Below are 15,599 nucleotides of genomic sequence, written 5' to 3' on the forward strand. Positions count from 1 at the left end.
CTATTCGTGTTTTAATTGCGTGAATCATCGCTAAATTATGCATTCATTATTTTCTATGCTTCTTTTTTTTTTTCTTTTTTTTTTAAATAACTAAAGAAAGAAAGAAAGAAAGAAAAAAAAAGGAAAAAGACAAAAAAGAAAGAAAGAAAGAAAATGAATGAATGAATGAATGAATGAATGAATGCATGCATGAACGAAAGACATTTGAAATAAATAAAAACATGAACGTGGAAAAGGGTTGAAGTGACCGCTTATAGGTACAAATTGCAAGCAGCTTAATCACGAAGCTCCCGTGGTGAAGTGGTTAAGTCATAGGTCTTGTAAACATGAGGTCCTGGGTTCGATTCCTGGCGGTATTACTTTTTCTGTTTCATTTATTATTTGCGACGGTGAACCCGGTGAAAATATTTGTTTGTCATAAGTACATGAAGTATACTTTTTTGATTTATTTTTTCTGTCTTTCTTTCTTCCTTTCTTTCTCTGTTTGATTAATTAATTTAATTATTTCTTTCATCTTTCCCAAAAGCCCCCAAATGAAATACTTTCCGATTTAAATGTGATCTTATAATAGTCCTACAAACCTCCTCCACCCTACCACACATACATCCCACGCCCAACACCTCGCACGCACCCCCAAATTATACACACAAAAAATAAAAAAAAATGTGAAGCACAAATCTGCTGAAGATAGTTGTTACATCATGTCAAAAACAAGTTAATGCTATCTACTGAAGATAGTCGTAGTTTATTATTTACTTCCTTACAATCTTAACGTACATGCGGTTTTAGTATTTAATTAAAACTAATTTTTCTGATTTCTAACGCTCGTTCACCTATCTGACAAGTGCTATGAAGGTGAACTTTAAATATTAATTTTAAAAATAAATTAAACAACTCGGAATCATGCAGCTTAGAGCCGTGATACGATTTCTCGGTTTTGAGATATAGCATAAAAATTTCATTAAATGCGTGTATGTTAGGGTATGGGGTGTTTCAGTGTCCACTCCCTGAACCAACCAATTTCTTTATCAACAATTGTATTATGATTCCTAAGTACATGGTCTGCTTCCAAATCCTGTGCAATATGAAGCTCATACAACATTCTGTTTTTGAGTTATGGGACAAAGACGACATTTTAGAGCATTTTATAGCTATAATTGCGAAATGTGTGTATTTTAGCATAGGGGTGATTACAGTGGCCACTTCCTAAATAAACCAATTTCTTTATCAACAATTTTGTTATGATTCCAAAGCATATAATCCACTCTCAAATCGTGTGTAATGTGAAGCTCATACGACATTTCGTTTTGAGTTATGAGACAAAAACGAAATTTAGATGAAATATTTTGCATTCGGCAGAGACAATCTACGAAAAAAGTCCTTGGAACGCTTGGTACACTCTGTCGAAATCTCGTGCAGAATTTCATATGATCATGGAAATGACGTATATTTGGCCTGGAAACAAGCATGACATCTACAACAATGATTTATCTTCCCTCTCCCCATCAATCAATGTTGGAACACATTGAGAAACCGCTGAAGACATTGGCATTTCTCAACATTGAACGGGAGAGAGGGGGTGAAAGATTTCCGATATTTACACGCAAGCGTTCCAAGACATATTTCGTTGATTGTCTCTACCGAATGCAAAATATTTCATATAAATTTCGTTTTTGTGTCATAACTCAAAAACAGAATGTCGTATGAGCTTCATATTGCACACGATTTGAGAGTGGATATTGGGCTTTGGAACCATAACAAAATTGTTGAATAAGAAATTGGTTTATTTAGGAGTGGTCACTGAAACCATCCCCTATGCTAAACTACACACGTTTCGTAATTATGGCTCTAAACTGCTCTAAAATATCATTTTTGTCCCATAACTTAAAAACAAAATGTTATATGAGCTTCATATTGCACACGATTTGGAAGTATATAATATTCCTTTGAATCATAATAAAATTGTTGATAAAGAAGTTGGAATATGTAGGGAATGGTCACTGAAAACACCTCCTTTGCTAAATTACACACATTTCGTAATTATGACTCTCTACTGTATTATTCTGAGTCAAATCTCGTTTTTGTTTCCTAATTCAAAAACACTACAAATATAACTTTTAAAGAAATATTACAATGTTTGCAGCATGTTTTCTAAAATGTTTTTGATTTTTATTAAAACGTTCTGTACCCTTTATAATATAACCTAGCATGTAAACGTTTTCTGTAAAACTTGCGTTTGCTGAGTATAGGCCTATCCGAACGAATCAGAAAGATTATGATGTAACAATTTGAAACAACTCATTTCTGAATATTATTTATAATAAAATACGCTTTTGCCGTGAGAAAAAAAAAAAACAACAATTAAATACACTTAAAGAAAAAATCGACCACCACGGGGACTCGAACCATTCACATCAATCAATAGTCAAAAGATTATGAGTCGAAGGTCTAAGCCGTTGCGCCACGCTGTCATTTCGCAATCGAAGTAACCAGTTTTGGTCTTTTATAGTAGTCAAGTATCGGGGAAAGTGTAAACCTGTATAGTGGAAATGGCAAAGTGCATCAGTTTACCATAATGACAAAATGGTCCAAAATCGACATTTTATGGTTTTTAGGCCGCATCTCATGAAGCGTGACGTTCGTTTACCTTGGCTATACCAATTGAGAATGTTTGAATACAAAAGGAATGACAAATTGATCGCATTTATGACATTTGTTAACAGTTTGCCATTTTGAATTGAAATAAATATCTATACGTATATATTAATATCAATGCAGGGTAAACTGCTCAGTATGCACGTTATTCAATGCAGCAGTTTACCATTACAGATTACCATTATGGGTTTACACTTTACACCCTTTGACTATTCGTGTTTTAATTGCGTGAATCATCGCTAAATTATGCATTCATTATTTTCTATGCTTCTTTTTTTTCTTTCTTTGTATTAAAAATAACTAAAGAAAGAAAGAAAGAAAGAAAAAAAGGAAAAAAGACAAAAAAGAAAGAAAGAAAGAAAAATGAATGAATGAATGAATGAATGAATGAATGCATGCATGAACGAAAGACATTTGAAATAAATAAAAACATGAACGTGGAAAAGGGTTGAAGTGACCGCTTATAGGTACAAATTGCAAGCAGCTTAATCACGAAGCTCCCGTGGTGAAGTGGTTAAGTCATAGGTCTTGTAAACATGAGGTCCTGGGTTCGATTCCCTGGCGGTATTACTTTTTCTGTTTCATTTATTATTTGCGACGGTGAACCCGGTGAAAATATTTGTTTGTCATAAGTACATGAAGTATACTTTTTTTTTTTATTTTTTTTTTCTTTCTTTCTTCCTTTCTTTCTCTGTTTGATTAATTAATTTAATTATTTCTTTCATCTTTCCCAAAAGCCCCCAAATGAAATACTTTCCGATTTAAATGTGATCTTATAATAGTCCTACAAACCTCCTCCACCCTACCACACATACATCCCACGCCCAACACCTCGCACGCACCCCCCACATTATACACACACCCCATACACAAAAATGTGAAGCACAAATCTGCTGAAGATAGTTGTTACATCATGTCAAAAACAAGTTAATGCTATCTACTGAAGATAGTCGTAGTTTATTATTTACTTCCTTACAATCTTAACGTACATGCGGTTTTAGTATTTAATTAAAACTAATTTTTCTGATTTCTAACGCTCGTTCACCTATCTGACAAGTGCTATGAAGGTGAACTTTAAATATTAATTTTAAAAATAAATTAAACAACTCGGAATCATGCAGCTTAGAGCCGTGATACGATTTCTCGGTTTTGAGATATAGCATAAAAATTTCATTAAATGCGTGTATGTTAGGGTATGGGGTGTTTCAGTGTCCACTCCCTGAACCAACCAATTTCTTTATCAACAATTGTATTATGATTCCTAAGTACATGGTCTGCTTCCAAATCCTGTGCAATATGAAGCTCATACAACATTCTGTTTTTGAGTTATGGGACAAAGACGACATTTTAGAGCATTTTATAGCTATAATTGCGAAATGTGTGTATTTTAGCATAGGGGTGATTACAGTGGCCACTTCCTAAATAAACCAATTTCTTTATCAACAATTTTGTTATGATTCCAAAGCATATAATCCACTCTCAAATCGTGTGTAATGTGAAGCTCATACGACATTTCGTTTTTGAGTTATGAGACAAAAACGAAATTTAGATGAAATATTTTGCATTCGGCAGAGACAATCTACGAAAAAAGTCCTTGGAACGCTTGGTACACTCTGTCGAAATCTCGTGCAGAATTTCATATGATCATGGAAATGACGTATATTTGGCCTGGAAACAAGCATGACATCTACAACAATGATTTACCCTTCCCCTCTCCCCATCAATCAATGTTGGAACACATTGAGAAACCGCTGAAGACATTGGCATTTCTCAACATTGAACGGGAGAGAGGGGGTGAGAGTTTTCCGTTATTTACACGCAAGCGTTCCAAGACATATTTCGTTGATTGTAGGCTTATGGTAGGCATACTAGTTTTAGGCCTATATGAGGCCGGTTGTAGGCGGTTTAGCCGTACCAGTGGCTGGAGGGAGGACGCACTTGTGTGAAGTTAGTCTGGACAGCAGACTTTAGTTGTAAGAGGGAACTCTAAGTTACCATTATTGTGTGAAGTCTTCAACTTCGGTTCACGGTTCTTGTGTGTGTGTGTGTTGGAGAGAATAAAATACGCCAAAGGCGGTAGTAGCGCCAATAGTGCTCGATTTTTGTCGACACAAAGAAGCGGCAGTTTGCAGTATCCATTCTCCTTCAACGAACTGTGACATTTTGCTGGACTAACATAGTGTGTTGTCTGTCTGTCAAGTGGAGCAGAAAGTTTGCTCAAGAGATCTCCGAGAGAGGAGTTTATGGTCAACATAGAAGATCATTTAGAGAACACTAGCATAGTAGCTAGGATAGTGAAAAGATAATCATCAGGACTTTGGACTGAGACTGTGGTAAATCAGTGGTTTACATTGAATAGACAGGATCTTGGGCATTGCAGGATGATAGATCAACAACTGAGACCATCAACGGAATCTCATCAGAAAGTCAGCCAATCAAGATCTCCAGGCTTGGTTAAGTAAATATAGCTAACGATATTCTTTGTAATAATTTTGGTAATTGTTGTAATATTATATAAGGATTTGATTGATGGCCATACTGCACTAATTAATCAATAATCATAAGTGTTCTATGTAATAAATAGTGTGTTTGCGTGTTTGCGTGAACTCGAAGCAGGTGATTTTGAACAAAAATAATTATTGTGATTCCGAATTTGAATCACTGGTTCACCCAGAATATAATGTCTCTTTATTATTTGCAGTGTTTTCTGCCTGATTTTAGCCATTCTGATGTTATCAGGTGCAGTTCTTGACGTCTTCCAAAAATACAAGAAAAGAAAGATGATCAACGACAGTAAATTACGGTCGTCGTCCTACCCATCGTATGGCAGTACAGGAGAAACCAATAACGCAGCTGATGCTTCACTTGGACAAAATGAACCTTTAATGGACCATGAAGCTAAAAATGTAGAAAGTAACCCTTCAGAAACAGGTGGTTCTAAACCAGGTACGTCATAGCGATCCTGCTGGGCTGCTCACAATGTCGTCGGAATGCAATCATGAGGGAGACTCTTAGTCTTCCCAGTCGCATATCCCTGGCCTTACTTCTAATTCTTATTAGATTACTTATTAGATTACTTATAAGTTTTGATTGATTGATTATTAGTTTTGATTGAATGATTATTAATTTTGATTGATTGATTATTTGATTGTTTGATTGATTAGGTATGACGTTACTTACAAGTACACTTGACGTTAACGTTACTCAATTTAGTGCTTGAATTAGGGCAGTGTAATTCTCAAACATATCGATAAATTATTGATACTCAAATTGGAAACCTATGGATATGATCAGCGAAGAAACCACAATTTATTTCTCGTGTGCTTGTGTCAGAGACAGTGGTCGTGTACCTAGCTAGACTGCTCTGCATTCCCTTTTTAAATAATTCATACCATTCCATGCATAAAAGACAACATATCCCCAGTGACTGCCCTGCCCAGAGATAGCTGGCTGTAGGATCAGAACAGTGTTAGAGGGATGCTAAATTAAAATGGTCTACTACAGTAGGCTAGTACCTAGCTGGATCTAATTTATAAACTTCAATAGTCTATTGCTTTTTTCCTTTTCAGGTATGCTTCAAGAAGTTCTCCTGTGTTTTGCTTTCAATCGAAACTTATCCAAACTTCTGGATACCACCGTTGGTCAGTCTCAATCCATTGGATGTCTGCATGGTATACGTGTTATCAGCATAACATGGGTAGCTCTTGGACACACATTTGGGTTCAGTGTGATGTCTGGAATAGGTTTGTACACAGGAAGATATTATAAAAAAAAGTAATTTGTAACTTTGCTTTTTTGACATTTTAGATTTACCTATTTAATTATGTAATTTATTTTGTTTATTTTAATAATGTTATTTATTTTATTTATTTTATTTATTTTATTTATTTTATTTATTTTATTTATTTTATTTATTTTATTTATTTTATTTATTTTATAAATTTTATTTATTATATAACATTTTATTTATTTTTCTTATTTATTTTATTTATTTAGATTACTCTGTCTTATTTATATAGTTGTTTGAGTGTGAGATAGAGAGATATAAAATTATTGCAAAAGCTCTCTCAAGAGATTATAAGCCTACATTACTTTAACCAGAGAAGATACTGAGCACTACCTGCCGATCTAACATTGCCGCTGATTGGTCAATTACATGATATCTTCACTTTAATCACCAATCAGAATGGAGCTTTGCAAATAATTCACCCCAATTTTTTGGTATGGTGAAATTATTCTAACAATGTTGCTGATTGGTTCAATTTATAATGAAAACTTCTTTTTGGCCAATCGGCAGGTAGTTCTCATGGGGTTAATGAGTTAAATCATGATATTCTACCTTCCATAAGGATTGGTCGCATCATTAAACGGCCTATTAACAACATAAACATAAATGTTAAAAACTGTTTAATATGTTCAACAATTAACATCCAACATTTCGGTGATAAAAGACAGAACAACCGACGTTTCGATTCATAAAACACTACCCCTTTTAGTATTGGTAAAAACAACAAGTAGCACCATTAGTAACTAGTACTGCAAATGATTACAATTACGGAGAAAACATGACATGCATGGAATGAAAAGAACTTAGAATAACAATAATAACAACATACAAGGGAAAAATCAATTAGGTGAGAAAAATATGTATTTTATTTATCTTTATAAATAAACATAATAGAAAGTGTTGTCATATAATTATTGGATCTCTATTTTTAATATTTACCCGTCCAGAAAACCCAGACCTAATTGTAAATACACTTCCCAGTTTCTTCTTTCAAGCGGTTGGCAATGCATACTCAGCAGTGGACACTTTCTTCTTCATGAGGTATGGGTTTGCTATAGAAAATAAGAACTTGAAAGACAACATAGGTCTTTGACCTCGCCAAATGGATATATTGGGGTCATATGTCATGAAAATGAAGATTATTATTATTATTATTATTATTATTATTATTATTATTATTATTATTATTATTATTATTATTATTATTATTATTATTATTATTATCATCAGTGGATTCCTACTTTGCTATTTGACATTTACCCGGATGACGAAATCCGACGGGAAAATTTCATGGCTTCTTTTCTACTTTCATCGGATATGGAGGTTTGTTATTTTCAGAATCTTAAAGAATAAAGGGTATTGTTAAGGCTTTTGTAAGATATGTTTGTGTGGATGCGACTTTTAATCCAAGAAAGCCATTGTTTTCTCTCAACATAGATAACATTATAAAAAGGTTACGGTCAATAGATCCAGTGGGCTTTAACCAACCTTTTGCCTTAAAAATACCATTTTGCCCTACTACCCAGGTAACTAACCACCTGAGGTATGCCAAACTATTCTTTGCTTAACGCGGCTGTGTACTCTAGACATTGTTTCTTTCGCGAAATTGAGCTTTTTTGAAATGTATTTACTTTGTTATGTTTTTTATAAATACAAGGAAAGAAAATCCGGATTTGTTAACTCCAACTGCTCTATTTTATGGATTTTATTTCACTATTTCACTCGTTTCCGCAATTTAAAAGGAAAGAAAATCTTTGTTGTACCATCGGGGTACACGCGCGCGACAACGCATCGCGTTTTGTAGTCGCGCAATTTGTTAACGCACAGATACGCTACGCATACGCAGCGCTTATCTGCATGCGCGGCGCATCTTATGGAAGCACAATGGAAGCACTGATTTCACAAAAACCTAGCGGTCAAATGGCTCCGTTTTAGCTGATAAATTGTGAATTTTTTCAAGTTCTTTCCCCCGATTTAAACATCAAGATATAAATAGATTTCGCCCAAACTTCTCAAGGGGCTGTAGATTTACCCGATGTTCACGTAATGTAAAGTAGAAAAACGAAAACTGCCGCATTCTCCTATGAGCTTCGATCTAAGTGCAAAATGTGACCACTTTATACTTCAACGGCCTTTATTTCAATGTTCATTTTCTCGGTAAAATGACGATTTAGGTACACGATAACTCAATAAATACAGCATCTACAGGTAGGCAATTATGCTCATCATAAAAAGCATGATCGACTTAAGAAACTTTTTTCTCATTTTTTTATATTTTGGTCTATTTTCGATTTTAGGCATCATTTTGTGCAAATAGGCGTTTGTGAATTTTAAAAAGTTCATTTTGATGCCATATATGGTCAATATCTCAAAAATAAGGCCAATATCAAAAACTAAAAAACCGTTTTTGGAATGGTGCCTCAAGATTAAGAAAAAAACAAAACAACATTTTTGGAAAGCGTGTTTTTTGTTATGATGTACCGAACAAAAATTGCCAAAAATTCACTTTTTTGTGATTTTCTTCATAATTGTTGTTTTTACACCAAATCTGTAATTATACTGAGATTCATTGATGTCTTGCCTTTATAAAAATGTATACTTTTATATGTCTTGCGTGAATAATTACAAAGTTACGGCACTTTTACTACATGCATGTCTGAGAGTACACAGCTGCCTTAAAATGTTTCTGCAAGCGGAACAATTTGAGTCCATTTTGACCAAAATCGGAGCATTTTAAATTTTTGGACATCTGTGGAGCCCCTTAACGTAACATTGATCATGGTCAGGCCCGGCTTTTGATTATTGCAGTGCTCGACTTGGACCAAAGCCCGTGGAAAATCACTGTGGGCCTGCCGATACACTATGCGGCCATATATGGTCAATTCCAGCGAAAGCGGGACAAAATTCTCTCTTTGTTAACTTTCCACTTTAAAATGTTATTAATAAAGGAAATCACGTTATTGATAGAGCATATCATGTCACGTCCAATGTTCTCTCTTTGTGCATATAGGCCTTTACTAGCAAGTCATACCAGGGGACAAGTTATGATGGCTTAAATGAATTGGCGTTACCCACGAATTCAAAGATAAAGCACCATATATGTCATTGAATGTCCTTCAATCAAAATGAAATTATTACCGTTAGAAAGACGTTTGAAAGACGTTTGCATGATCTTTCATCATATGTAAAACGATTGAATTCCACCAAAGTTTGTGGACTCTAGAGGCCATTAAGTCAATTTGGCTAATAATTTTGTTACCCGCGTATCACAAATAAAATGATCGTTCTGAAAAATGTTAAGTGAATATGCCATAAATGACTATATCATGAAACGAAGTTTCGTTCTATAATTCTGAGGTCCAAGTGATTATTTTATGCAAATACGTTTTACCCATAAAATTCCATAAAATCAAATTTGACGTTACCCACGTATCAACTGTTATCCACGAGTCCAGCTAATATAATTGCCATAACTTAAATTAATATTTAATGACTTTGGACACTGAATTTAGTTTGACAAGCGCTTAAAATTGTAAATCGTAAAAATAAGTTCACCGCTTTAAAAAAGAATCTACGACGGTTTAAACTTTTGTTACCCACGAATCCCGAATAGATGCTAACCTTGAAAAACAAGGAGATTGTTTATTTTAAGTTTAAATCAGCACATATTCAAACCATGGGTGTGCTATAATTTTTACAGTACTTACAGTTTATGCACCTAAAAAACGCAAACCCCAAACGGTACTACAGTACTTATAGCTTTACCCACGAATTCGGCGTTACCCACGAATCCAAGGATTTACTCGTAAATTATATGTTTCTTATGCATCTTAACATTTTGAAAACATCCGAAATAGGTTCCAAAACAGTCCTGTTTAATAGCGTCATCTTGAAGGTATACTGAAGCTGTATCATGAAGTTTTGATTGATTATCCCAAATTACCATTTTTTGGGTAAATGCAATTGGTTAGAGAAACGGGAATCATTGAAACACAATGGAGGAATAACCGCATGATGGTTTCCAACCTTCTGTAATATTTTCTATTTTGCCGCTTACCAATACATACCTTCAAATATGTGTTAGCCACGAACATTTTGGTTACCCACGAATCCCTACTTAAATTATAGTTAACAATGTATTGATAGTGTTTTAGTTCATAGGAACTGTCAAACACGAGTTAATAGAATATTGCTGCATGAAAATATGGAATGATTTTACTAAAATAATAATATAAAACTGTTTGCTCTGTCTATTTGAATTTGGCAGCTTCATTATTCTCAAAATTTTTATACCCAAAATGCCATAATGATCCATTCTAAATATTCCATGTAGTTTGTATTTTGATTAAAATTCATTTTAGTGCCATTGCAGCCTGAATTATTGACATACGGAAAAGTATTTTTTTTTTTTTTTTAAAAAAAAAAAATAGTAATTGCTATTTTCCAGACGCTGTTACCCACGAATCCATCCGAGATCCTCATCCTGCGACGAGATACAAAATCTAACTTTATATTTATATGAAGCATTTATTCTAATCTTTCGAAATAATACAGTAATGTTAAATGACAGCCACTTTGGAAAGAGTTCGAAGAATTGACACAATCTTAACTGTACACCTGGTTCTTTCTTAAAATTTGTAATAACCAAAATATTTCTTTGTAGATATATGTAATAAAATTATATTTTACGTTCAAAGTCTTCACCGATTTTTAGTGTATATGAGTCACACATAAAATATTGAAAGATATTAAAGAAAGTGAAATTTTATGGCGTACAACAGGTGAAAAAGGCTTGAATTCGTGGGTAACATGCATATGCGCATTTAACACTTTATTTGGTCTAGCAAGAAAAGTTATTTTTCAATCCGATGGCACTTCCACCTGATGATTCACTAGATATGATCGTCTCATTTGATAAGTCTAGAATTGAAAAGGAAAACATTTTCAAAATGGCCCCCAGAGAGAATTTTGTCCCGCTTTGGCTGGAATTGACCATATATGCTTTTATACATCTGGTGATCCATATCGAGTCAGCCTCCATTCCAGCCTCCCTTCTAGCTGGTCTAGATCCGGCCCCTCTCCTCTCCCCTCTCTTCCACTCTATCTAACTCGGCATGGCTTCTCTGAGTATACAGTAAGTTCACGTTTTTTTTGTTTGCTTGATAGTTTGTTTGTTTCATTTCCAGAATCACTCCATTGTACGCATTTGTTATCCTCTTTATGATCTACCATCATCCATACTTCGGAGATGGACCTAAGTGGTATAAAGCTATCCACTTCGATTCACTTTGCGAACAGTATTGGTGGCGAAATCTTCTTTACATCAACACCTACTTCCCACAGGCAGATATGGTAACGTTATCATTCGACTTCCTAAAAGGCACATGTTTACAAACATAAATATTATTGCTGTGGCGTAGCGTGGGTCATCACATTGGGGGGGCACCGAGTCTGATTGGGGGGGGGGAGCACAGGCCATGTTTCGGCAATTTCAGATTGATTGGGGGCACGTGCCCCCCCGTGCCCCTATGACGCTACGCTACTGTATGATTGTGCTTGTATATCCCATTTGGTACACAGTGCTGCTGCACTTGGAACAGCCAATTTTAAAGGGTGTCCCTGAAAGAACTGTATGTATATAATATATAGTATGTCGTCTGAAACTTTAATTTGCGGGCAATTTACTACCCAAATCAAACCAAACTTGGTGAGAAAAGGTAATCGAACTTTACACAGGGTCAAACTTCAAACTTGCTCATTTTATTTTAAATCCCATACCAATGTATCAGTAGCCATGCTAACTGGGGGGCTGGGGCATCTGAGGTAAAATTCACAATTTTAGGATCAGATGCATAATTTTAAGGTAACATTAATAATTTTAGGGTATAAATCAAAATGTAAGGTACAATTCATGTGAAAATATATGCATTTCAAAAGCTTACCCCTTCCCGCACCCACCCCCTTCAGCGTTTCGCGCCTCTGAGCAGGCCAAACATTTTGGGACCACCATATTCAAATTCGTCAGGGGTCTCTAGTTATAAGGATTCAGAAAATGTGGTACCTTGGAGGTACCACATTTTCTGCACAAATTAACCTCACAACCTCCCAGGCTCGTAGCCTGTGGTTGTGGCGCCCGGGGCTAATGATACATAATGGCGCCTTTCACCCCCGCCCCCAATTCTTAAAACAATTGCGCGTGGAGCGCGAGAAAATTTGCACAAATACCATAAATTAATTTTGGTTATAATGAAGTTGAATTTCGGTCTTAAATTGATCTAAATAGATTGGTCAATTCGGCGCCCGTCTAAAGTGGCGCCCAGGGCACGTGCCTCCCGTCGCTACGCCACTGGGCTCGCCCACTATAAGATCGATCTAAACATGTCAATACGTGGAATCTATAAGAATGATATGTTCACTTCTGTTGTTTCTTTCCAGTGTATACAATGGTCATGGTATTTGTCATGTGACATGCAATTTTTCATCATATCTCCTTTGATCCTACTGCCTTTATCCAGGTATTTATCATTATTAATAATGATATGCACATAGTAAATATGATGATGATTACGATGAGGACGACGATGATGATGTTAGAATGTCTTTTAGAGCCATTTAAACAACCGGTCTAGAAGTTTTAAGCTCTGAATAGAGCCGTTCAGACAACCAACCTATAGACGTTATGGTAGCACTGAAATGAGCCAATCAGAGCATAGCTCAATTTACCATTAAGAGAGTAGCTTAATTAGCCAATCATATTACATCTTCAGAGGAACGTGAACGAGAGCACAGAAATGTCATTGCCTCACAACTAGAGTATATCGCTGCTTCCTCTTCCTACTTCAGGCCTAAAGAAGTTAGCGTCACACCAAACGAAACCTGTCGCCTGTTGCGCTGAAACCTTATCGCCCGTCGTTGATGATGATGATAATGATGATGATGATGATGATGATGATGATGATGATGATGACGATGATGATGATGATGATATGATGATGAAGATGGTAAGGAGGAGGAGGAGCAGGAGGAGCAGGAGCAGGAAGATGATGAGGAGGAGGATTATGATTATGATGACGCTTATAATTATCTTCATGATATTGAAACTGAATATTATAACGGTCAAATTTTAGAGTTTTACTTTTTACACACAGGTCTCAAAACGCTGGTATACTTGTTGCCTCCGTCATGTTCTTAGCTAGCTTGGTGGTAACAGGTTCTTTGATTGGCAAGAATCACCTGGCAACAAATTCCGTGTAAGTGTGCTGGTGCATATTCAACGCCAAAAGTAATGTCAAAACTATTAGAGTGACCATGAATGTGCTAGTAAACTGCACAAATGGCAAACGTGAAAGTGTGTACAATTTTACAGGGCACAAGGCACACCACGAGCTGTGCTTTATTTCTTGATATGCACCGCTCTCAAGATTACTCCGATTTGATATTCAATCAAAAAGATTGATTTTTCATTCTTTTGCCGATTGCAGTTATTAGGGACAAATCGTTTCGACCGAATATTCAGTCGAATGATTTGAATTGTCAATCTTTTTAATCAACCAACATGACTGATTCTCAATATTCTAACAATTTAGGTTAAGGGAACTGGAATGTGCGTTTTGAGCGTTTCGACAGCATTTTTGGTGGGACATGAGAGCACATCAGACCTATCGAATTGCATTCTGAATACGAAGAATGTCTTTCTGATATCAAATAATTTTCATTTTATGAAATTCACGATATAATACAAATGTTATGACAAATTATTAAAATTTGATATTTTTCACATTTGGAGATATAACAGTCCTCGAAGTAAATTTTATAAATTTAATGATATAGTCTTAAAGTGTATGTAGCTGGGAGGAAAAGCCGACGATCAATTGAAAATTTTGACCTTTCATATTGAAAATATGGATTTTTTCCCAAAAAGACCTAATTTTTTTTGGTGTTTTGGGGAAAAAAATCCATATCTTCAATACGAAAGGTCAAAATTTCAATTGATCATCGGCTTTTCATCCCACCTACATACACTTTAAATAGAAATCATCAGATTTATAAAGTTTACTTCGAGTACTGTTAAATATCAAAAATATCAATTTTAATGATTTGCCATAAAATGTGTATTACATTGCGAATTTCAAAAATCAAAATTATTTGATATCAGAATTCCATTCTTCGTATTCAGAATGCAATTCGATATGTCTGATGTGCTCTAATGTCCCACAATAAATACTGTCCAAACGTTCATACCCCTTCCCTTAAGGGAAAAATTGCGATTTAATATTCAGCCGAACAGAATGGTTGAAAATAGCCATTATAAAAAGTCTTAAATCTCATTTGGACTTTTCATTTGGCAGTATAATACATTGGGAGTAACACTTGATTTGATGGCGAAATCAGAGTCCATTTAAAAATCCATTTGAATCTATTTTTCAATTTTTTAGATTGAAATATTTTAATCAGTCAATTTAAGAGGACATGATTATGTACTAGACACTCAAATTGCCGTAGCCTGACTTCCAACACTAACCGTTGGCCCATCGTCTCTTTGAAACACAGATCTCTACAAAACGGCTTTTCTGCTACGAACTATCTGGAACTGGTATACATCCAACCATACTCACGAATTCCTACTTACTTAATAGGAATGATCATGGGTTATATTAGGGTTATATTATGTATAGGCAAATAAGTGAACATCGGCGGATACGCCTTTCTTCCGTAAGTCAAATATCTAATATATATATATATAAACTTTCTGTTCACTATGACACTATCACACATGACGAAAGTTCTTGCAGACATTCTCACCAAGTCCATGTGCCGATATAGGAGGATACCACCAATTTCCTCCACCCGCTCCGCTCTTTTTTCTTTTGAGATCTTTATTAATTCCCTTCATTTCATTATGGATGTTTGCTTTTTATTTCTCACCTTCTTCAGATTATTGTGTCTGTTGGATGGGCTTTAGCATTTGCAGCAGGTATTAGCGTCATATATAGCACATACACCAGCTATGGCAATGTGACATTACAAAGTGAATGGAGCAATGCAGTAAATGTCCTGTATGGGACTTTCAGCAGATTGGGATGGTCACTGGCTTTGTGTTGGGTTGTATTAGCTTGCTATTACGGCTATGGAGGTAAGATACCTGGCGTTTGCTTTT

General features: G+C 35.2%; 1 protein-coding gene across 1 annotated transcript in view; it reads left to right on the forward strand.

Moving 5' to 3' along the window:
* LOC140164595 (nose resistant to fluoxetine protein 6-like) overlaps positions 1–15,599 on the forward strand; it is a 30,394-nt gene that overhangs the window by 11,580 nt on the left and 3,215 nt on the right. The window contains exons 5-13 of the mRNA XM_072187915.1: positions 5,357–5,601; positions 6,225–6,398; positions 7,390–7,483; positions 7,673–7,765; positions 11,629–11,794; positions 12,878–12,957; positions 13,591–13,692; positions 14,993–15,101; positions 15,377–15,575. Of these exons, the coding sequence (XP_072044016.1) occupies positions 5,357–5,601; positions 6,225–6,398; positions 7,390–7,483; positions 7,673–7,765; positions 11,629–11,794; positions 12,878–12,957; positions 13,591–13,692; positions 14,993–15,101; positions 15,377–15,575 (1,262 nt within the window). The remainder of the gene's footprint in view (positions 1–5,356; positions 5,602–6,224; positions 6,399–7,389; positions 7,484–7,672; positions 7,766–11,628; positions 11,795–12,877; positions 12,958–13,590; positions 13,693–14,992; positions 15,102–15,376; positions 15,576–15,599) is intronic.

This window comes from Amphiura filiformis, chromosome 1 (assembly GCF_039555335.1).
Source record: "Amphiura filiformis chromosome 1, Afil_fr2py, whole genome shotgun sequence".
NCBI lineage: Eukaryota > Metazoa > Echinodermata > Ophiuroidea > Amphilepidida > Amphiuridae > Amphiura > Amphiura filiformis.